We start from the raw sequence: 24,162 nt of genomic DNA on the forward strand, positions 1-24,162 counted from the left end.
AATGGTATGATCAAATTGAAATTTAATACGTATCAAGTTTATAATATCCAGTGTGTAACCTTCGGGAGTTTCTAGATGGAGACAAATGGTGCGTTTCCTCCGGCATGGTACGACACGGCACGGCATTTGCGTGTTTCCACTAGCACATAGTACCTGGTATCAGGTACTATTTTGGTATCACCTCAGCCCTGGTTCCAAGCGAGCCGAAGCGATACTGTGACAATGGTGACTGCCTTCCACTTATTGGGCAGAGCGTCGTCACTGGAGAGTCGCAAGCGCTACGTCCGACATGAGAATCAAACCCGGAAATTTCAAAAACAGAGCGGCAACAGCATTCCTTCTCCCGAGTTAAATGATGCTGTGTGGAAAACCACTTTTATCGCTTAAAAGTTTTTACGATGGGAGGGGGTGGAAAACTTAACATATCGATAAACAAAATATGCAACCTTTTGCAGTGGAACCAGTTTTATGGAATAAGTACACATACAGCAGGGGTCGGCAACCTTTGTGACATGGAGTACCAATTTGAAATTTTCTTGTCAATGAGTGTGCCACTACAATAAAACAATGTGACACAATACAAAAACAACATACCCGACCTAGTTATGTTTTTGTATTTATGAATAGATAAAATCATTTAATCTATCTAATTATATTTTGAAGATATTTTCCGGTTATTCACAAGAGGGACATAGATCCCATTTCAAAACACTGCTTTTCAGAAACTTAGCCTATTAAAACATATTGCAGTGGGAGGAAAAGAAACAAAGACTGCAGTGCATCCAGAAAAAAAATCTATCGTATCAGAATGAAACCGTCACAACATTTCACAGACCTGGACAATCCCTGGACAATCTGAGTGACAGACAAACAGCCAATCATTTAACAGCTGTGTAGTTGGGTTGCAGCTTCATTGATAACAGAACAGCTGGTGTCAGAATGTGAGGCCGAAGGAGAGGAGATTAAAAAGAAAAAGGGACACGTAGCTCGTCGGTACAGTAACAGTGCATCTGCCCCAACTCTGAAGCAGTGGCAGCATTAATTTTGAAGCATCAGGCCACTCACCATCACTGAAACGCTTGATTGAAACTCTGATTAAATATGCCGAGCCGCAAGCGTCTTGCACGCTGCGCTGCAGCAACCCTGGGTTCGATTCCACCCAGCAGACCCCTCTCACTCTCGCCCTCCCTCTCTCTCACCAGCTGTCCTTTCAAAATAAATGTGTAGAAAGCCTGGAAAAAAAAACTCGTCTGACCCGTCAGCTGGTAGCAGTGAGAAATTTAGCGGTGGAGGTGCCAGCGTGCCAATCATTATGCCAGTGTGCCAACCTTGGCACGCGTGCCAAATGTTGCCGACCCCTGCATACAGGAAGTACTGTATGTCATCATGTATTACAATTAACTGTTGTTACTGCTGCCTCTTACTTTGTGAGTGGCAAACAAAACTCCTATCAATTCTCATGGTTAATCATTGATTATATCCAGATTGAATATGAAAATGTAGTCAGCCATACTAACAATTATGGCATCTTTGTTTTCAGTGCGCAAAGGAAAAACAAGAAGACCATGGACGAAAGCAGAGGGAAATGCTGTGCTGAGACATTTCAAGTCTCACATAATCAAAGGGCATTTGGCATCGAAGAGGGAGTGTTTGGCTTGCAAAGAATGTGAACAGCCAGCACTGAAAAATAGAACGTGCCAAAACATAAGAGACTTTGTAAGAAACAGGGGACTGATGTTTAAGCGCCAAAATGTTCATCCATGCTGAAGAAAATCTTTTTGAAAGTGAGCACTATATTTTTCTTCACTTCTCTGTTCCTCTCTCTGTCTCTGTTCCTCTCTGTCTCTGTTCTTCTCTGTGTCTGGCTTGCAAAGAATGTGAAAAGCCAGCACTAAGAAATAGAAAACAAAACATAAGAGACATAAGAGATGTTCATATATGCTGAAGAAAATCTTTTTGAAAGTGAGCACTGTTTTCTTCTTTGCTGTTTTCATTATTGTTGTTAATAAACAATAAAGAGTTATGAATTCATAATCATTCTCATCTCTTAATTGTGAAACCGAAAGTTCTTAGGAATACTTACATCAATATGTAATGCTACACAAAAAAATGAAATGAATCGGTATTTGTTATTGGAGATATGACAGATAGCCTGGGCTGTGTGTGTAAGAAAGAGAGGGAGAGAAAGTATGTAAAACCTGCTAACTGTTAGCCACCGTAGCTCAAGCGTTGGTCTACCGTCAGGTAAAAGCTGCAGTTTATTCCTCAAATTAAGTTTTAAAAAAAGGTGTTGAGCCTCTCTGGTAGAGTTATTCATCACTGCAGTTAAATTAGCCGCTAAACTGCTGGACGCTAAAACCGAGGGGGCCGTCTTTGTTTACAATTCACGAAAGCAACGTGAACGTTGGACTGTATATTAGTGCATTTATCTATTTGTCTTTGTCTGTTTGTAGTCCAGTGCGACCTGTCCCGCTAGCGCGCCTGCGTTTGTGTGTGTCTGTGTGTTTGAGTGTGCTCCTGCGAATGAGAGAGCGGGAGGAGGGGCTGACTGACATAGGTGAGAGCCGGTGAAACACTGTTCTTTTTTTTTTCTGTGCAAGACTATGATAAACACTTAATCGCCTGGGCGTTTAATTGTGTTTATTATGTCACATGAGCTTGGACCCCGTTTCCCGTTACATGTGTAGTTATGACAACAAGATTATGAAGATTCTAAACAACAAATATACAGGATAATGATGCTGATATCACTGCTAATAATTATAATAAGGATTGAAATATGTAATAAAATGTAAATAAAAAACGTACACTGTCCTATATGTCTTTTACAATTACTTTATGTGCTGATTAGAGTAAACAAAAAGATGACCCAACAATAGGTTCACAAATGAACAAATAATGCCAACAATCAGTGCATGATGAGCTGTGCACATACCAACAGCGTCCCTGTGGATTCTCACATTGAAGAAGTAATGGTTGTCATTCATTCATTAATTTGTTATCTGATTTTCATCATTCACGTGGAGCTGGCCTTTTTCCCTTTCTTTGTGCCAAGTGCACCATAAACATGGGTCTTTCAATACTTTCGTCTCAGGTCTGTGCTGCTCTCCTGTGATGTGCTCTGTCCTCTGACCCCTGACCCTAAACAGTGTTTATTAATCTAACTAAGATTTATTTGTATATTCTCTTAACGTGAGGAGTAAGTATTTTATGTGATACTGTAAATTTGTTGTTTGCAAGTAATCTTTGTACTGACTCTACAGCAGCAACTGAAGCTTTCAGTTTTTGTTGCTCGCTGTTCGGCGGTCTGCGGAAAAACAGACAGGCTGCAGTACTCTCTATTCGGCAGTCCGAGGGGGCGGGCAGAAGGCTTTCCTGTGAGGGGGACAGCAGGGCTTGAATTGCTTTGACTTGTAAAGGATGCTAGCCTTACTACTAACTTAACCCTGGTTTAAACTTGACTTACAAAGCTCTGAATTAGCAGAGGCTTCGGGAGGGTGGAGGGTGCAGATCATTGCCATCGTGGGGTGGAGAATGAGCTACTGGCACTCTGCAGAAGAGAGAGCCGTGGAAAATGGCACAGGTTCTGTTATTTTTGCTTCAAACTCAAACTTCAAAACCTTTAAAGGGTTTTTTAAGAGGTTAATTATAGTATTGTATTATTGTAGACCTTGTAAACTGTGTCGGTCCTCTTATACCATTACCTGGTTTGTGTTTGTGTGTTATAGGCCTTGTAGTGCATGTCGGTCCTCTTATACCATTACCTGGTTTGTGTTTGTGTGTTATAGGCCTTGTAGTGCATGTCTGTCCTCTTATACCATTACCTGGTTTGTGTTTGTGTGTTATAGGCCTTGTAGTGCATGTCTGTCCTCTTATACCATTACCTGGTTTGTGTTTGTGTGTTATAGGCCTTGTAGTGTATGTCAGTCCTCTTATACCATTACCTGGTTTGTGTTTGTGTGTCATATGTAAACAGTCCTCATAAACACTGTTGGTTTCACAAAACACCATTTGGTCTGACCCCATAAACCTGTGAAATGTCACATATTGTTCTGAAAGAGAAATTATGATTTTGTAGTCAGATTTGTCTTCTGCAGATCAAATAAAAATTTTTGATATGTCTTTCAAGTTCACCGGATGTGGCGTTAGGTGTGGTTCCGTAAACCACCACCAGGCCCCATTTCTCAAAATTGGTCTCATAAACCACCTTTGCCTGTATGTGTGTGTGTGTGTGTGTGTGTGTGTGTGTGTCAAGATATTACATCAATGATGGATACGTTTCATTACATCAAGGTCGTAAATATAAACAAAACAAAAAAATGAAAGCATCCAATAAAACGATGATTGGAACAGAGCTCATATTCCGACACTGTGGACATCTCACAGATGAAGATGAAAACCACTATGACGGCCTTTCCCCCGTCATTCTCGGCTCGACGTCGGAGACATACAGATGCACTTACCAGTAGGTGCTCTGATTGGCCTTGCGCTCGCTCTCGTACTGGCGGACCTGGTGGTAGATGTAGCGCGGGGAGATGCACCCCAGGGCCAGCCTGTAGTCAGGAGTCAGGAGTCAGGGCAGCTGAATCCTGGGTCCCCCGCAGATCTCATGCTCACCATACATACCAGGGGGCAAACTTAGTGGAGTAGTCCACGCCAATGAGGCCGTTGCGCGTCTCTTTGTAGCTAGCCACTGCATCCTACGGCAGACAACACGCAACGCAAAGGTTCGGTGAGAAACGCGAGCGCTTTTGTATTCTTCCTGATGAAGTTTTTTTTTGTATTTCCAAATAAGATTTTCTACGCCTCATCCCTGGATAATACTTACGAGCCTATTAATACTATTTAAACCACTGCATTTTGTTTTTGATTAAACATGATTATTCAAAAAGCAAAGTCTTGAACAACTTATACAGCGATACACAATGATAATTCAAATCCTTTTAGCCATTTTTTTACTGGCACAAATACACAACTAAATTCAACTAAATGTTAGCGTCTCATTTAAAACAGACCAATGTGTTCAGGAAACGATTCAACTTTATGTTGTATGTATGCTTCCTTTTTGAATGAAGGTGGTGATCATGTTATTGACTGCAGTAGTGCGTACCGTGTCCCAGAAGTAGTGTTTGAGTCTGGCCAGGACATGGCTCTCTCCTCCTCTGCAGGGGAAGGCTGAGCGAGGGTCAGACACCGGCTCTGTGGACAACAACAGCGGAAGAGCAGAGAGCAGCATCTGACTGAACATGAGCCTCCCTTGTTAGCCATTAAAGATGTAAGAAGCTACGGCCTTGTTCCAGAACAGTCCTTGTATTTCCCCTTGGGGATCAATGTCTGTCAGTCAGTCAGTCAGTCAGTCAGTCAGTCAGTCAGTCAGTGGAAAGAAAGCAGTTGCAGGGAGCTGTGTGACGCTGTGAATGAAACGCGTTGAGCTTGCACAGCTGTAATGAGCAGGAGTGGGTGTGTGGCTCGGAGAGGATAATACAGTAGGAGTGGACCTTTACCGGTCTGACCCAGGTCCTCCACGGTGGGGACGGCTCCCTCTTCAAGGCCCGGGGGGAGAGGCCTCAGCTGGTCTGGGCTGGGGAGCAGCGGCCTCACCCTGCTCTGGGACTCCACCGCCTTCCTGAACTGCGTGTACACATCGGGGAGCCTGGCACCACACAACAGGACAGCAGGACAGCAGAGGCTCAGGGAACGTACAGGCTGTTGTCTCTGGACACACCGGGTCATCAGTACCAGACGTGAAGCCACGTCATCACAAGAACAACCAGCAGGAGAGGGTCTATACTGGGTATCCCCACCCCCATCTGCCGGCGATTGGAATTCGCCCTGCACACGGGGATGGCAAGGAACATGTTTAATCTTCCTGTTTCCTATCCCAATCCGTTTGGCACCAATCACCAAGCTGGCTTTTTTTCACCTGGCGCGCTATTGGCTGGTTAAACACGATGACGACAGAGAAGCGTCGCAAGCAGCCGAAGCCACCGAAGCGGAGCAACCGCTGCCCGTTGATGCAGCTGTCACTGCTGTTTTAAATGATTTCAGGGGCAAGTTTTCTTTGAAAGCTGAGCAGAAACTTGCCCTGGAGCAATTCCTCCAAAGAAAGGATGTATTTGCTTTACTGCCGAATGGTTTTGGTAAAAGTTTAATCTACCAGCTAGCCCCGCTGGTGGCCAATTGCTTGCAGCCATTTGAACTACGCCCCGCCTCTTGTGCAGGAGAAAATGACGGCACCCTTACCAGACCAACGTGCAATCTACGATTGGACGTTGGTCTGGCAATAGCCAGGTTAGAGAGGGTCACCTGGCCGGTGGGAAGGGGAGGTCGTCCCTGTGGTACAGCGTGGATCCCCAGCAGGTGTGAACTTTGACCTTCATCTGCGCACAGACGTCCTTCACCGCCCGCTCCACGGCTCGCTCCTCAGAAGCCACCTGGCGGAGGTACAGGAGAAGTCACATGATGACACGATGAGCTCGCCTGCAAGGGGACCCCGACGGCGGAGGTGATGATGGGCAAGAGAACAGGACCAATGGGGTGCTAGTACCGACCTCCTGGTGGAAGACCACCGCGCTGACGGAGGGCAGACTCCGGATGAGGTCAGCCACTACCTCCTCTGGGCTGCCACGCCGGACCACCAGCGTGCTGCCACACACACACACACACACACACACACACACACACACACACACACACACACACACACACACACACACACACACACACACACACACACACACACACACACACACACACACACACACACACACACTTAGCACACTTAGCACACTTAGCACCATGCCAGGCAAGCTGCATCCTGTGTAAAGACACCCCCACGACTCCCCCGTCGCTGAGCAGACTGAATTCTGGGAAATAGCGTGGCAGTGATGGTTGACGTAAGCGTGACCTGTATTATGCACACGCGTGTCTTCGACTGCTGGCGTTGTCGCAGCTGTTGAAGCTACTGTCAGTTTTGTGGTGAGGTGTGTTGATGGAGAAAGCGGTTCTATTTGTGGAAGAGGTACGGTAAATGTTGTTAACCTATTACGTAATTTAAACAAAATGTGAACATGAGTTTAAAAAAGGAGTCAATTAGTTATTAAGCTGGGCCGTCCATTCAGAGAAACACGGCACGCAGGGATGAGGCACCTCGCTCAATGCTGCTTACAATAAGGTGACCAGATTTCTGAGACAAAATCCGGGTTTTTGTCATAGAAAAACTAAAACTGGGACACCGCCCTTACCATTCTCAAAGCAGTTTCTCTCACCCTATTTATCCAAAATTGCAAAGGAATATTATTGCGGATGAGATTGTTGACGGTGCGCAACTACTTTTAATTTTTTCCTTATTAATCCAATTTCGGATCTTTCAGTCACAGTGAAAACCGGGGACATTTCCGGGGACAGCAGTAGCCGGGGATAGGTCACTGAAAACGGGGACGTCTGGTCACTAGGCATGGGCGAAACGATTCTTTTCCGGGAGTCAGTTCTTTCAGTTCCCTTCACTATCACAAATCGTTTGTTTGATTTGCTCATTCAGTTCGTTAAGTCATATGGTCTGTTATGTCATTTGGCAGGGAATCTCAGGTGTCTGGCCTCACCACTTTGCTTGTAAATATGAGGTACGCCCACGAATGGAGCCTTTTAAAACACCAGAAGGTCTCAAACGGTGACGGTGCTCAGGAAAACAGCTAATTTCTATAGCATTAGCCTACAACGCCGCTCGACCATTACATGTGTGGTTTTAAGAAGAATAGCCCAAGCTGCCTCAACCACCATGAGAACATTTTAGACGCAATCAATATGAAGTCAAGGGGAGACAAAGCTCTGTTCATTTGTATCTTTTATTTACGTATTTACGTCATATTTTTGTTTTATGTAAAAAAAATAAATAAATTAGTTCTCTTGTTTTGGGAAGCAGTTCTCATCGTTCACCTTCGGGATTCGTTCGTTCTGACCGAATCGTTTGCGAATCGCCCATGCCTACTGCTGGTCACCCTAGCTTACGAGCAGAGACGCCCTTCATGACGGCTCTAAACACCCTGCCCGCACCCCCAATGCAACGTGATCACAACACGGCAATGTCCCGTCCCAACACTCCACAGCCAGCTAGGGCACACACAGTCAGTGGCGGTTCTAGGGGGGGGCCAGGGGGGGCCAGTGCCCCCGTAACTCTGAGTCCGGCCCCTCCTGTGGCCCCCCCGAACGAGCCAACCCCACCCCCCCGTCAACAATCGTGCCTGCAACAGCGCTCGTCCGCGATCCAACCCCCCCCCCCGTCAACAATTTGGTTTGTGCCCCTCTAACAGAAAAGCCGGCCCCATCTCGGCCCCCCCATTAAAACCGGTCTAGAATCGCCACTGCACACAGTTCACCGCGGGCTGCCCTTCACCTGCCCTTCTTCAGCAGAGAGCTGCGGAGGTCCCCGACGCTGTCCAGCAGGAAGCGCAGCCGGAAGGGCCCGGCGCGCGGCAGGTTGTACACGGCCGTCCCCAGGTAGTGCCTCGGGTCGAAGCAGTACAGCGGCACGATGTGCTCCGCGTGGCTCTGAGCCCAGTGGAACACCTGAGACACATGCACACACGCGCACATGCACACACGCGCACACACACACACACACACACACACACACACACACACACACACGCACACGTTTTCACATGTGTCCTCTGTCTTGAGGACATATTGATATCCTGAAAACATTTGCTGGGTGGATTAATGCGGAAGTAGGCACTGCTCCTGGGGGCCTGGGTTAAACACACAGGCCCCCAGGAGCGGTGCCTGCTTCTGCAATCCACCTGTGCTCAGTGGCCAAGCCTGGTATTGCATTTTTTTTTTAGCAGGCTGTGGACGGGGCCCTCGAATCATGGGGCCCGGAAGTAGATATCCCCGTTCACTCCAATACAAGTGGGGAACAGGATTGCGTCTCCGCAAATTTTCTCTGGATATCAATCAAAGTACTCATAATTATCTTTGGACCATGTACTATTAAAATGTAAGTTTTCTCTTTTCAAAACGCCACCTCAAGCGTTTTATTAGCCGGAGGAGGAGGGGTGGGCAGCTGAAAGGAGTCGTAGTGAAACGAATTTATATATATATATATATTCTTTTTTCTTTATAGGTCCATGGTTAAATAGCAGGTAAGGGTGGGCGTCTTCTTTGGCTTTAAAAGCCTGCCCCCTTCTTGTATGTGTGTGATCAGCTGCTGCCCCCTTGTGGCTATGTGCAAGTGTTACAGCTTTTTATTACATGTGCTCGGTCTGACCATGGACCTTTAAAGAATGGACACCGGTGTCCATTCTTTATAGGTCTGCTGAAAAAAAAAAAGTGTCACAATTCCCTCCTTGGTCATCTCAGATGACCATTCTACAAGCCATGAACACAACCGACCATATAAAGTAGAAAAATCCATGCACTTGTGCTAATTGTTACGAACTTACGAGTTGCCACGAACACACAAAATAGATCGATTTTGGACTGGCATTTGCACTTTTAGGCCTACGTATATTTCATGCTGACACAACAAATCACTAAACCATTCCAATGTAATGAGTGAAGGTGTACCTCATTGTCGTGGAGCCGCAGGTCGTTCCTCAGTAAACAGATCACGGTCCTCGCAGACATCCTACCTGTTGCCCGGGCGGACAGTCACAGTCTGGTTCTTCTTAAGGTTAAAAACAATCGTTTTCCCCTCCGTTTTTTTCTGCTCTTCAGTATTCACTGACTCGAGGCGCGATCAGCTGTTACAAAACCTATGTTTTACATAAGGCGAGCTTCCGGCTGCCACTGGTTGTACAACAAGGGGTACAGCGCAACATCCGGCCGTCCCACTCGGAGACCCTGCAGCCCCCCCAGCCTCTAGTATTTATACAGAGACCCTGCAGCCCCCAGCCGTTTTAAGAGACCCAGCCTCTAGTATTTATACAGAGACCGTGCAGCCCCCAGCCTCTAGTGTTAACAGAGACCGTGCAGCCCCCCAGCCTCTAGTGTCTACAGGGGACCCCCAGCCTCTAGTGTTTACACAGGAGACCCCCAGCCTCTAGTATCTACAGGGGACCCCCATATACTTTCTAACCGTTTTTAACTTGCTCTAATCTTATCTGAATGTACTATAAGGACGATATTAAGACAGAGGAAATAGCCTACTGGCCTTAACGTTATTGTATAATCCTTATCCATAATATTCAATATCGACTGAAATGTTAAATGTTAAGGGCTTAAACCATACTGGCAGTTATCTTAGACTATATTGGAGGAAGGATATACCTACTATTCTATCAACCATTAACCAAGTTATTTAAGAAAAAAAAGATTTACCTTAAATCAGGATTCAGGATACAAGAGAGAATAGTCTTAGACCTTTCATTTATTAAGTTAAATGTACAAAAAAAAGAAATGGATGACTTGATAACATTTCATGTTTCAAGGACTTGTCATTAGACAAATGAGTTCCTCAATCGAAAGACTGCTTTAGTTCATAAAGATGAATTCAGTTGTGTGGTGTGTGTTTGTGGGGATGATCAATGATGAACAATGTAATCTTTATTGTGCATTATTAACAAATCACTCAAACAATCTGTAAACTTCATGTGAGTGACAATGTTGTAACCTTAACACTGATGCTCCGTTTACATGGACAACCAGTGACACTGATGCTCCATAATGCGAGCTCCCAGCATTCAGGCACATAACATTGATGCTCCATAGTGGAAGCTCCCAGTATTCGGCAGTTAATTTTGATTATTACTATTTTTCTTGATAGACATTATTTTGTTGTGCATGAAGTATTTCACTACTTTCCAGTCTCTTCCACTTTCCCTTAGCCACGGATTTCCATTCAGGTATCTTTGACAGTCCGTTTTTCCAGGGATCTTCATTTGCTTCAGAAAGTCCTTGAAATGATGTTCAACAGCTTGTCTCTCCATGTCTGACAAAGGTCTTCTGGGCTTCTTCGCTATAAATAAATTGAGAAAGTAAGCAAGTTAATGAATGATAAATGCAAATGACCACTATTAATTATTGTTAACAAAATGTCAAGGTGTTCCATGTAGATAATATTCTTTAGAGTCAACAAAATAACACACCTGTTGGACTTGATTTTTGAATGTCTCTAATTGTTTGTGTTGAGGTAGTAGCCAGTTCATCACAATGTCCATCCTCTGAGTTTCCTGAAAAGACACGGTTGGCAAATGTTAGCACTTAATTAAAGTGATTAAATAATTTAGAGTCACACGCATTTGTCTATTTTTTATTAATATAACTGCATGCAGTGGAAAGTCTTGCCTTCTTGACTTGTTGTGGCAGTCTGCTCAGATTTGACATCCTCTGCATCCAAGTCGCTGAACTCCTCTTCAGCTGCATTTAAACGTTTCAATTAAATGTGTGCACATACGCAAGTCATTTTTCTACCAAGTATAAAGCCTTTACTTTGTTCAATAAAATGTACAGAAATTCTTTACTTACACTTGGTTTGGGTTTGGGTACTGTCTTCCAGGGATTGTCCCTTGAATTTTCCCATTCCATCTTGCAGGGCATAAAGAATTCTGTTAACCATAGCAATTTGAGGGGTTTCTTCAGGAAGTCTGTAAAACTCCCTATGGACCTCAATATCATGACCCAAGAATGTTGCTAGCTGGTCAAGTTCATGAGTTTGAAGGTTCAGGAGCTGTGACACTGTAGCTACATGCTTTCGTAGTTTTGTTGAAGTGATATTTTCTGGATGATGAGCTCCACAACTTTCGGCATATCGCTTTAAGCTGTCACATCCACGAATGTTCTCCTGAGATCCATGATATGGGCGGGCAAAAATGTAAGGGTTGCTTGGGGAAATTCCAACCTCATCTCTTGTTCTCATCAGAAGTTCCACGGACTCTTGTGTGTTTGTTGGGAACAGCACTAGTGCCTTGCGGTCCCTTTTCCCCCGTATTTCCACACTGATGAGGTTCTCACACAATTTCTTCTCAAACGGTGACAGAGTTTCATCGTGCATGCTGGGTTTGTTTCTCTGCAAGTATGCGTGTACTTCCATCCTTGAAACTTCTCCTTCACAACATTCATTAAATAAAACCAGCTGTGTCAGGGTGACTTGCGAGAGCTCACTCCATGACCTTTGTGATGGATGGTCAGTGAGAGCTTTTTTGTACAACTCTGCAAGGGATTTCAAATGATCCTGGAGCCTTTTGATGTCTTCTGGGCTGTTCCATTTCTTTTGGCACAGGGTTGTCAGTGTGTCGGATGACACGTGTGTTGTCCATTCTAGTTCAATTAATTTCATGAACCGCTCCGCCCTTCCCTTTAAGGCATCGTCCTCTTGACGCAGAGCCTCTCCTTGCACAATATACGACACCTTCACAAGGGAGTGGCGCAGTTTCAGTGCCGTCGAGGGAACTGAGAATTTGTTTGTCAACGCATCAAACCCGGTCATATTTTTCACAGCCTCGAGTACCATATCGAACTTTCCTGGGTCAATCAAGTCCTTCACAAAGACGACGTCTTTGTCGATTTTTCGCGCAGACAAAACAAATCTGGCAAGTTCCCTCATCTTGTTTCTGATGTCGGCCCGATGACGTCGCACTTCTCCATTTTTGAGGAGCATTCTCTCTCCCAGTGCGAGTATCAGGTGGTCCGATTTCACCACTTGTGTCACACTGTCATACGTCATGTCCTGAAGAATTTCTTTGAGTCCACTGGAAATTGTCGTGTCCATGGGCAACATCAGGGAACAACTTGCCTGAACTTTTCTTTTCGCCGGTCCGTCGCTTTTCACTTGCAGTTTGCAACGCTTGTGATGTCTCCAGAGGTCCGTTCTGACGTACATAGCGAAGCAAAACTTGCAAGGCAGATAGTCGGTTGCTGTGGATTGATAGGTTGCTTGTCTTTTTGGTACTATTTGTCCATTCCCAGAGGATAGGACTGAACAGTTATGGTGGTAATTTCCCATATTTCTTATTTTCCCCAGCAGAAGAATGTGCATGGTGGAACCTTGCCTGTGTGCAAGTGCCTTAGCTACCTCAACCTTATCAGAGTGCTTTTGCTTCAGGTGTCTTGTAATCTTTGCAAACGGCTTCTCACAGTAAAGGCAGTAATTTTTCTTATCATATATCCGTTGGTGTTGCGTGTTTGAGGACATTTTCACGTTGATATGACATTGTTGAGGGTTACTTCCATGTGTACTTTTATCCATTGCCTCTGTGGTTTTTGACGGTGGTTTTCTTGTGCGCAGTACTCTTTTGTTTGCTTCTGCTTGTTGGTCTTCTTCATCTGATGTTTCCAGAGGAGGGGAGAGCTGTTGCCCAAAAAGATTTAAAAAAATTTATTATTAATTTTTTAAATAATATAATAAATTCATGCCTGTGTTACCTATTGGTACAAAGTTATAATCTACAGGTGAAACTCAAAAAAAATTAGAATATCGTGCAAAAGTATCGTGCATTTATTTCAGTAATTCAACTTGTGAACGGTGAAACTAATATAGTATATAGACTCATTACATGCAAAGTGAGATATGATGATTATGGCTTACCGCTTATGAAAACCCCAAATTCAACCCCCTTTTGCAGGAATTACTGCCTCAATGCGGTGTGGCGTGGATGCTATCAGCCTGTGGCACTGCTTTAGGTGTTATGGAAGACCAGGACGCTTCAATGGCGGCCTTCAGCTCTTGAATCTCAGCTCTCTCGCTGCATTGTTCCGTCTCATGTCTCTCGTCTTTCTCTTGGCAATGCCAGGTCAGGCGAGTTTGCTGGCCAATCACGCACAGTAATCCCATGATCATTGAACCAGGTTTTGGTTCTTTTTTCAGTGTGGGCAGATGCCAAGTCCTGCTGGAAAATGAAGTCAGCATCTCCATAAGGGTTTTCTGCTGAAGGACGCATGAAGGGACTGGACTTAATAAAGCACAGCGGACCAACACCAGCAGATGACACGGCTCCCCAAATCAACACAGACTGGTGTAACCAGTTACTGGTGTAACTGGTGTAACTGGTGTAACCAGTGTTACTGGTGTAACACTGGACTTCAAGCATCTTGGATTGTGTGCCTCTCCGTTCTGCCTCGACTCTGGGACCTTGGTTTCCAAATGAGCTGCAAAATTTGCTGTCATCAGAAAAAAGGGCGTTGACTCTGGACTTAATAAAGCACAGTGGTCCAACATCCTCTTTTCTGATTAGAGCAAATTTAGTATTTGCCGTCTACCAGGACATTATAGAGCACTTCATGCTTCCTTCAGCATATAAGCTTTATAGAGATGTTGACTTCATTTTCCAGCAGGACTTGGCACCTGCCCACACTGCCAATAGTACCAAGACCTGGTTCAATGACCATGGGATTACTGTGCTTGATTGGCCAGCAAACTCACCTGACCTGAACCCCATAGAGAACCTATGGGGCATTGGCAAGAGAAAGATGAGAGACATGAGACCGAACAATGCAGAAGAGCTGAAGGCCGCTATTGAAGTGTCCTGGTCTTCCATAACACCTAAAGCAGTGCCACAGGCTAAGAGCATCCATGCCACGCCGCATTGAGGCAGTAATTCATGCAAAAGGGGGTTGAATTTGGGGTTTTCATAAGTTGTAAGCCATAATTATCAAAATTAGAACAAATAAAGGCTTGAAATATCTCACTTTGCATGTAATGAGTCTAATAATATATTGGTTTCACCATTAAGTTGAATTACTGAAATAAATGAACTTTCGCACAATATTAAATTTTTTCGAGTTTCACCTGTATGTATTTAACCACCTCTTGTACCGTAATAAAACCAATAATTACAATTTCACACACAGATAATCCCTCTTCAGTGCAAGAAGATGAATCTGTAAAATCACTGCTGGTAATCTCTAGATAATCTCTCTAGGTAATCTCTACAGTAAATAAACGTTACATATTATTCATAAAAAAAAAGAATAGAATTCAATAAATTCATGCCTGCGTTACCTATTTCATACAAAGTTATCATATATGTATTTAACCACCTCTTGTACCGTAATAAAACCAATAATTACCATTTCACACACAGATAATTCCTCTTCAGTGCAAGAAGATGAATCCATAAAGTCCCTGCTGGTAATCTCTAGCTGATCACTGAGAATACTCTCGGAGTCCATCTCATCTGGATCTGGTGTTTGGGGATAGCAATCTTCTGCAACGGTCCTGTACTGTAACACAAAAAGGAAGAAAAAAAGACACTGTATGAATCCATACATCATTGCCTGTTTTTTGAACAGTCTCTTGTTCGGAATTATTGATGTTTATCTCATGCCTCACTACGTCCTTCACAATTTTTAAGTTTTGCCCATCTTTTGAGTTTTCGATCAATATTTTTAAATTAGGTCAAAAGATGTCACGTTCAATGGTTGAAAATGGGGGTTGGTCATGCCCATATAATATTGTTACTGTAATATATGGTATGTTCAAGGAAAATAAACGAGAAGAACACTATTCTGAGATAACATTTCCAGATTGACTATCCTCTTTTTGGCTCATATAGAAAATCTCACAATCTTGTAAATGAAGGTATACAATTGCTGGAATTCCCATACAGCCATAGAGCAACACCCCTCATTCATAAACAGCCTTTCCAAGAACGATTTTATACAAATCAAAGATTTTAAAGAGATTTAAGACTTTTTAAGAACTAAATTACAAAAATACCCTACCATGGAAATATTGTTGTTGTCTTACAGTAATTAAGCGTTACATATTATTAAGAAAAAAAATAAAATAGAATAAATTCACGCCTGCGTTACCTATTTCATACAAAGTTATCATATATGTATTTAACCACCTCTTGTACCGTAATAAAACCAATAATTACCATTTCGCACACAGATAATCCCTCTTCAGTGCAAGAAGATGAACGCTTAAGGTCACTGCTGGTCATCTTTAGCCGATCACTGAGAAAACTCTGTGAGATGTCCATCTCATCTGGTGTTTTGGGACAGCAATTTGCTGCAGTGGTCCTGTCCTGTAACAAAAAGGAAAGAAAAAATAACAGCTTATGAGTCCAGCATATATCATTGCCTGATTTGCGGTCTGTCTATTTTTCTGATTGTTACCATTCCTGCCATTCCTTCCATTTTTGCTGTTGATCTTGAAAAAAAAAAGTGATCGATTTTCTTTAGTGGCACCATTTATTCAGTACACATTACTGATGCAGAGTAACTGTCCAATGGTCCCTCACCCAACCCCCACACACATACTTGCATACTTCTCAGGTACTCAGGGCCCTCCTGAAAATCCATTCACCCCCCCCCCCACCCACCCCCAGTCTCTATTGAAATGAATCACCTTTCCCTTCCACATCTCACATCAATGTTCTGCATGGCACGACCCATAACAAATAACTTGGCTGCCCGTAAACTAGCTTAAGCCAGCTACCTCAGACGTCCTCTCTACTCGTTCAACCCGCTTCTGCACGGGTTGGAATAATCAGGACAACCATTTGCAGAACAAGCAGTAGGATAACTATATCTCGTCGTCTGGCGTCATCAAGCGTTTTCAATGGGACTCACCTACTGTCGTTTTGTCCAACATCCTCATGTATAATCCTCAGCTGATCTCATATACACGTACCCTATCCATAAACCCCTTATGCGTATCCTCCGTTTGTCTCATGCACTCTGTTGTATATATATATTAATGATATGATATTATCGTATTATATATACTTACTCGAGTCGTGTTCCCCCTCCGTGTGTGGTACCCCCACCGTGTGTTTATCCTCGGTTTGTCTCCTGTACTTCCTGTAGTCATGTTGCCCTGGGAGGAGGCGTGGCCCTCGGACCCACGTGATTGGAGTAGAGGCGTGGTCATATTTGTGCGGTACCATCCGTTTATATTTAATGGTACCTACCCCGATTGATTTATGATATATAAATGGGTGGTAGGTAGGTACCCTTAAATATGTAAACTTGAAAGCATTTAAAGTTCAATTAAATTAATGATATATCATATATCATGAATTTAATTGAACTTTAAATGCTGGACTATGGTGTAGCCTACCAGTGTGGTATCCATGGGTTCACCTAACACCCATTGTATCGATTCATACACTATAATATAGTAGTTAGTTGAAGACATAAATAAATGTTTAATGGCTTAAATCAAGAATGAAGAAAAGGTTTGAGTTCAAAAGTCAAAATGGAGTAAACAATGTAAACATGCACACCATTTAACAAATGTTAAATGGTTGTGTAGTGATCCTCAGTAGGGGTTGCGAACGCAGCTTTTCCTAGCTCCTCCCCCTGCACCCAGGTGCACTATAAAAGGGCCAAGATGGCTGAACTCAACCTCTGCTGGTTGCCTACCAGGGTGGATCCCCTGCTGCTGTTCTGTTTTGGTTTTGTTTTGGTTCTGTTTTGATATTTTCTTTTGTTTGCTTTGGTTAAGTTTGCTTTTTGTGTTATTTCCCCTTTTCTGTGTCATTGTTTTGATAATTGGGTTGCTGGTTTACATAACCTTTGTTTTGTTGTTTGGTTTGGTTTTACTCCAGTTTTCTTTATTTAGTGTTTATCATTATTGTATTAAAATAAACATTTAATATATATATATATATTGTCTCTGCCTCTTTTAGATTTTCTAACCTGTGTCCTTATAATTTCTGGAAGGTAATAGTTTAATTTTCTTTGTTCTTTATTTCCTGGGGTGCAATTCCCCAGGTGGCGTTGTCGGTCCCTCTTTAGTTATCTTCACCGGCATGATGGAGGAGGTGGACAGACCAAGCATCTCTCCTGCCTTAGACATCTACACATACATACACATTCACACACTATACTGTATATTACCTTGCTTACCCCCTCTAGATCACTTTTCTCCTCTCTCTCACACCTCTCGCTCTCTCTTTCTCTCACCATTTGCTGGATGGTTGTGCTCTTCACTCTTGTATACATCCTTCACATCGCATTCTGTTATAGCACACGCCTTGTCGATGTGTGTTAACAGCGCCAGCTAGTGGACGCGGCCTGGTGAAACACAAGCTCATATAATAATCTCAATACATTTTTTTTGGGGGGGGAGAAAGAAAATACACATACCTTTTTTAATAAATAAAAAAGATGACAGTAATGTCTGACAACAGACTAAATGACAAGTATGGAAATTCATAAAGATTAATTCAGTTGTGTGGTATCAATCACTATCTGGCCGTAATCCATTCGCAAGCTTACCGTTCTTAAATTGCAGTATTGATGTGCAGTGAAATGCATTGAAAATAAATGTAACACTCAGACTACAGGCCTGTATTTAACAACTTTACTGTGCTGCAAAAAAGTTTATGAATTAGCAGTGACGTTTTAATTCATATATGTATAGTTAATCAACAAATTGTAAAACAAGATTTACAAATATCAACAAAATAATTTATAAAACAAGTGGAATCCTCCACTGCATCCATATTTTTGAATAATTTAATCATTATTGTGAATTATTAACAAATCACTCAAATAATAAGTAAACATGATGTATGTAGTAGTATTACCGCAATTCATTATTGCTTATAAATGACTGATTATAATTATTAACAAATCACTCAAATAATCAGAAAACATGTATATATTTACTATATATTTACTAGTATTAGCCCAATTCTTTTTTATGACAAATAAATTAGTTATTCTTTAGTGAAATAAAAATCATATGATATAGAGGTTAACATCATTTACAGTTAAATGTTGGTATGACACTGTTGAAATGTACATAAATAAGTTGATTCAATTGAAATAATTAAATTTAACATTGAGACATCGGGGCTTTGATTTGATAAAAATCTGAGCATTCAGTCAAATAACAAAAGAATAATTCAACAATACATTCCCTAAAGTACATTTATGAAGTGCAGCTTATGTACATTTAAGTCATAATAAGAAATTATACTTAATTAATCTAATCATTATAATGCAATAACGTTTTAAATAACTTATTCAAATCTGCGAGAACATGCTGGCAACCATTTGGATGCAATTAAATGAGATAAACAAATGCACGTCTCAAAGAATAAACAGCTGGCCATTAATTAACTAAAGTCGACAGACTCATGTCATGTTCTTCAAAGTATGGATGGAATTTGTGACAACTGCTGTCTCTGGTGTCTCTGGTCTCAGGTGTGTATCGCTAAACGTTGGTAGATGGCCGCACATATTCTTCCATGATTGCAGCGAGTATATGGCACAGCTCCTTGGCCTGACGTGAGAGATAATGAGTGAAAGAGGGTGAACCACAGAGCAGGTGTAACCAAAGAGACTGGGCTGTATTTCAACATTATTGACTGCCTGTATGTGCTAAAACCTGCTTATAGGTTTGAGTTATCTCTGTCAAAAATCATGCATTTCTCGATGGTAAGGTGTTTGTTATTTGTTATCCGGTTGCTTTATGTATATTCTGTGTTTTATGGTGTTATTATTAATACCTGTTATATCAGATGGTGCTATTACCTGCTTGAGGTGGATGGTGATTTTCTCGGGGTGCCCCCCTGGGTTGACAAAGGTTATCTCCACCGCTGGGACCTTGTCGTTCTTCTTCGCCCGGACCGTCCGCATGGACTGCACGTCGGGCAGTGCGACCGCGAAGCTCCGCACCTGGCACAGAGATGTGCATAAACACAGAATGCACACGTTTAGCGTTGATGTGAAACCACCAGATGTAGGGACAGGGTCATGAGCCATAGCACGCTGTAAGGTCACCGAGGCTCCAGAAGACTGTACTGTACCTGTGTTTTGGGGTGCAGGAACGCCACCTCCTCCTTGTTGACGACCACTAGGCAGGGAGAGGGGCAGCTGCGATGGCTGACCTTCACCGCCCGGAAGGAGTTGGAGCCAAACAGAGGCATGTTGCTCAGGAGTTCTGCAGGTGAGTATGATATGAGGGCATTATTGAGGACAACTATTTCAACTCATCTGGGGCAAATGTTATGGACTCAATTATTGCTCGTTAAATCTGGACAAATAATTAGGTTTGGGTGAATCAACTATGAACATAATCGTGGTGTTGCAGCCCTAGACAAATCCCACACCAATGAATTGCATCTTGGCAACTTCAGGATCGAGCGTTGCCACGGCAGCCATCTGGTTCTGGGAGAGAGAATGGATCTCCTTGAGGTTGCTGGCGATGAAGTCGTGTTTCGGGAGGTGCGCCTTCAGCTCTTGCCTTAAGGGAGAGAGAGAGTGAGAGAGAGAGGGAGAGGGTGGGTGAGGGAGGCCGACGTAGAAGATGACCTCTCTGCACATTACTGCGCCGTGCATCCCCAACCCCTAGATGTGTCCAGGGTATTTAAATTGTGAAGTCGCATCATGATGATGGCACTCCATTTTGGAACTAATATCAGAATATCAGCATAGGGGGTCAGATGGTAGAAATGGTGTTCTGGTCATTGTTTAGTAATTAATAGTCATTATTTCTCAACTTGGGGTGAGATGTGGCAAGTTTTGATTAGGCCTAGGTTACGGTATATTATTACGGATCTGACGTTACGAACAACTCTCTCTCTAGTCCCCACAAAATGGCAGGGCACGGCAACCGATATCTCCCATGATGCATTCTGATGTACAATTATATTAATATTGTAGTGACGAGCAGGCTGGTTCCTCACTGTGACGGCGCGCTGGTGAGTCCCTGCACCGCGCGCTGCAGGGCGGACAGCTCTGCCAGCCGCTGGACCGACGCGGCGCTTTCATAGGGCAGCAGCAAACTGCCGTCCAGGAAGTCCGCTCGTAACTAGAAACACACCCACAGGCACCAATGCTCTTATTGTATATATATATATATATATATATATATATATATATATATATCGTTTTGATGTCTTATCATTACATATATTTAGTTTAGTTTCTCATTTGCACCGTTTTAGAGAGCATGGAAGTCAAGCATTTCATCACCAATGAATTCAATAAACTTCAACAAACACACACACACACACACATGCACGCACGCACGCACACACACACATGCACGCACACACTCGTTTCAGTGTAGCACACATCAACACAACATGACTTGACATTCTGCGCGGATGGACCTTAAAGCCACGTGAACGTTACCTGCTGGTAGTGGAACTCCACGTACAGGGCATTGTTGAAAGACATCGGGGTCTCCCAGATGACGCGCCGTAGCGACAGGAAGACGGAGTTGTCGTCCAGCAGGAAGTCAAAGGGGTACTCTGCCGGGTTGAGGGTTCGCAGCACCCCACCTGATAGTACGAGGAGAAGAAGAGCGAGGTAGAGACCCGGGCAGGAGTGAGAGACACACGCTATACTGTTGTTCCCTCGGTTTGTTTAAGGGTTTGGGTTGGGTTTGAGGGGCAGGTTTTAACCACTTCATTGCATGTATTTGGCTGACCTAACATAAGTATATTTTTCCCATCTAATCCTTAACTTAATCCTAATCCTTTGCGTATTATTCCGTAACTATTTTAGGCCACAAGCTTTCTCTATGATTTTGATGGTTTTTCCTTCAAATTAATTTGTTATTTTCCCCTTCGGAGCCATAGAAGCAAAAAACAAACCCTAAAACCTAACCCTTATGGGAAATCCTAAACCTAGAACTGAAAACCAAACCCTAAAATCCAACCCATAGGAACCCCTAACCCCAACCTCTGAACTTAGAACCAAACCCTTAAATCCAACTCAATTGGGCTAGTGTTTTTACTTTTAAAAACTGTACCATTGACGCGGTTAACGTGGACAACAAACTCTCGGAGCTCGGATGGATTCACCACATCGATCTCGGCACAGAACCCTGCCACCATCTCCTCCGCCACCTGGGGGGGGGGGGGGGGTAGTCAGTGAGAGGGAGACAGACACACAGACGTAGAGACAGACAGACAGACGGACGGACGGACGGACGGACGTATTATGTTGGCTTACGCTGAAGTTGCGTATGGTCACAGGGTACTCCACCCCTCCCGGCAGATGCAGAGGAATTTTTCTGGTGTTTTTACCGGCCTTAAGAAAAACGACAACACAGCTGGCGTGACTGATTTTGACTCACTGGAGTGGGACAACATCTCCTCCTCCAGACTAAGAGGGCGTGTGTGATCTCACCAGGGTGGCCTCCATCTCCACACGCGAGGGGATGTTGCGGCGGCCGCCGTAGTTCAGCGACTGGAGCAGGTTGTTTTGACAGATGATGGCGAGCTCTGGTAAGGGGGGTGGGGGGGGCACATACATTAGCATGTGCTAGAGAACATGTGTTCATGTTCTAGAGTTCACAGTGATCTGTTCATGTGCCAGAGCTCACAGTGGTGTGTTCATGTTCTAGAGTTCACAGTGGTGTGATCATGTTATAGAGTTCACAGTGGTGTGATCATGTTCTAGAGTTCACAGTGGTGTGTTCATGTTCTAGAGTTCACAGTGGTGTGTTTGTGCTTCACGTTGAGTATAGTGCAGTGAAAAGAATCGTGGACGTTGTATTGACATAATAAATGAGTGTGTGTTACCGCGGTAGGAGTGGGTGGGGTCCTGGGTGATGTCTTGGAGGTGCTGGTTGAGGTACGACTGCAGGGTAGTGGAACAGGGGAAGAAACCAGTCACCAGTTGGAGCAGATGCCATCCCAGCATGCAACTCTCTCTGCAGGACGTCACGACAACCAATCAGCAACCAATCATCAACCAATAACATAGATCTAACACAGAATGCTGTATTCTAATCAAACAGTGACTAGACACACATACTTACACACGGAAATTAAATGAATGTGTACACACTTACTTTCTCTGACTCGCTCGCACGCACGCACGCACGCACGCATGCACACACACACACACACACACACGCACACACACACCTACACACACACACACACACACACACACACACACACACACGAACACACACACTCACTGTTGGGGGTTGCCCGTGCTCTGCTTGATGACTTGACAGTAGATCTCATCTCTCAACGACTCCTTCTCATTGCCGAGCTGAACACAGTGAAAAAATTGAAATGGTCAACTTCTAATCCCTCTCTTCTCTTGTTAATGCGTAGGACCGGGCCGGGCCTCTAGCAGATAAGCACCACAAATAGAAAAGTAAAAAACCGACCGATAGGATGTGTGTGAGGCAGTCAGCCTTAGTTCTTTTCTTCTTCAGTGCCATATCGCCCATGAACTGCATCACATCTGGACCGCAACGCAAACAACACAGAACACGGGTGAGGACGACGGCACGTGCGTTGGTTTGGAAGGTAGATTAAAAAAAAAACTGAGCACCGTGATTCCTTATCGACTTACAGGTGAAACACTGAACCGAATTGCTGTTGTGCTCAGGGTCATTGTAGAGGATGAGGGACTGCACTATGGGCGTCTGGACACACAATAGAAGCAGTGTTAGTGCCGTCAACAGTCAGACCATTCCCAGGGTTTGTCGTTGTTGGGTCCACATACCTCCGAATGTTGAACCATGTCTGAGAAGTCCCGCCCGGTCTTTGGCAGCCCCGTGGTGTCCACCCTTTGATGGTGGAAAAACAAACCCTTTATTACTTCTATGAATGAAATTAAATTTTAAGATAGTATTCTCTTCTCTTTTGGAAAGACACCAATTTGCCACTGGTGGGGGCCAATGTCCAGCTGCAATATAACAAGTATCTAATAAATAAACTTTTATAAAAAGACAAAAAACTGATAATATAATAATCTTGCATAATATACCCCCCCGGTCCAAGCCAGTGAAGCGCTCGTCTCCATCCTACCTGAAGAACTTAGTGGCGAACCCTATGAGGCCGTGCTGAGCCAGCTCCATCTCAGAGCCCTGCATCGAGCCCTGGGCCGAGCCCTGCGCCGAGCCCTCTCTGCGGGGCTGCTGGGCGGCACGGACCCCGGACGGGGCCCTCATGCTCTTCTGCCTCTCTACCCGGCGCTCCAGGTGGACATGGTGGTAGTCCGGGGCGGCGGACGGCTGGGTGAGCTCGTCGGGGAAGAGCCCGGATCGGCCCCTGATGGTGCCGAAGCGCCAGCCTGGTAAATTGGTAAATGGACTGCATTTATATTGTGCTTTTTTTTTTTAACCAGTGGCCACCCAAAGCGCATTACAATATCGCCTCACATTCACCCATTCATACACACGTTCACACACTGACGGCGGCGCCATGCAAAGCTTGTCGGGAGCAGTGAGGGTGAGTGTGTGTGTCTTGCTCAGGGACACCTCACCAGGAGGAGCCGGGCAGCAAACTAGCA

The 24,162-nt window shown here is 44.0% G+C and overlaps 3 protein-coding genes across 3 annotated transcripts in view; all 3 read right to left on the reverse strand.

Annotated features, from left to right (window-relative positions):
* Positions 1 to 4,459: 4,459 nt before the first annotated feature.
* On the reverse strand, positions 4,460 to 9,701 carry LOC311367186 (cryptochrome DASH-like; the record flags this gene model as incomplete). Its single annotated transcript, XM_084486028.1, has 8 exons — positions 9,565 to 9,701; positions 8,393 to 8,565; positions 6,552 to 6,645; positions 6,307 to 6,434; positions 5,505 to 5,653; positions 5,111 to 5,199; positions 4,627 to 4,700; positions 4,460 to 4,553 (listed from the first exon to the last, which is right to left on the reverse strand). The coding sequence occupies exons 1-8, from the start codon at positions 9,622 to 9,624 to the stop codon at positions 4,460 to 4,462; spliced, it is 861 nt and encodes a 286-aa protein (XP_084342154.1). The 5' UTR covers positions 9,625 to 9,701.
* A 713-nt stretch (positions 9,702 to 10,414) lies between these two features.
* On the reverse strand, positions 10,415 to 16,712 carry LOC311366557 (uncharacterized protein). The gene is made up of 7 exons (XM_084485342.1): positions 16,673 to 16,712; positions 15,816 to 15,965; positions 15,004 to 15,156; positions 11,464 to 13,285; positions 11,284 to 11,355; positions 11,085 to 11,168; positions 10,415 to 10,954 (listed from the first exon to the last, which is right to left on the reverse strand). The coding sequence occupies exons 2-7, from the start codon at positions 15,918 to 15,920 to the stop codon at positions 10,731 to 10,733; spliced, it is 2,460 nt and encodes an 819-aa protein (XP_084341468.1). The 5' UTR covers positions 15,921 to 15,965; positions 16,673 to 16,712; the 3' UTR covers positions 10,415 to 10,730.
* Positions 16,713 to 18,400: 1,688 nt separating this feature from the next.
* The window catches only part of myo15b (myosin XVB), a 41,511-nt gene continuing 35,749 nt past the window's right edge, over positions 18,401 to 24,162 (reverse strand). Inside the window, exons 52-66 of the mRNA XM_084485536.1 lie at positions 23,679 to 23,943; positions 23,374 to 23,437; positions 23,221 to 23,293; positions 23,033 to 23,109; positions 22,835 to 22,911; positions 22,431 to 22,561; positions 22,036 to 22,130; positions 21,859 to 21,936; positions 21,656 to 21,752; positions 21,034 to 21,182; positions 20,583 to 20,707; positions 20,007 to 20,140; positions 19,704 to 19,837; positions 19,429 to 19,572; positions 18,401 to 19,177 (exon numbers count right to left, since the gene is read on the reverse strand). Of these exons, the coding sequence (XP_084341662.1) occupies positions 19,109 to 19,177; positions 19,429 to 19,572; positions 19,704 to 19,837; positions 20,007 to 20,140; positions 20,583 to 20,707; positions 21,034 to 21,182; positions 21,656 to 21,752; positions 21,859 to 21,936; positions 22,036 to 22,130; positions 22,431 to 22,561; positions 22,835 to 22,911; positions 23,033 to 23,109; positions 23,221 to 23,293; positions 23,374 to 23,437; positions 23,679 to 23,943 (1,712 nt within the window). The 3' untranslated portion in view covers positions 18,401 to 19,108. The remainder of the gene's footprint in view (positions 19,178 to 19,428; positions 19,573 to 19,703; positions 19,838 to 20,006; positions 20,141 to 20,582; positions 20,708 to 21,033; positions 21,183 to 21,655; positions 21,753 to 21,858; positions 21,937 to 22,035; positions 22,131 to 22,430; positions 22,562 to 22,834; positions 22,912 to 23,032; positions 23,110 to 23,220; positions 23,294 to 23,373; positions 23,438 to 23,678; positions 23,944 to 24,162) is intronic.

This window comes from Micromesistius poutassou (genome assembly GCF_964030765.1).
Source record: "Micromesistius poutassou genome assembly, chromosome: 21".
Lineage (NCBI taxonomy): Eukaryota > Metazoa > Chordata > Actinopteri > Gadiformes > Gadidae > Micromesistius > Micromesistius poutassou.

Coding starts and splice junctions, on each gene's coding strand:
- LOC311366557 (XM_084485342.1), bottom strand. CDS start 15,920: ATGGACATCTCACAGAGTTTTCTCAGTGATCGGCTAAAGATGACCAGC. Junction 15,157..15,815: donor GATTATCTGTGTGCGAAATG/GTAATTATTGGT, acceptor TTTGTGTTACAG/TACAGGACCGTTGCAGAAGA. Junction 11,356..11,463: donor TACCCAAACCCAAACCAAGT/GTAAGTAAAGAA, acceptor GTTTAAATGCAG/CTGAAGAGGAGTTCAGCGAC.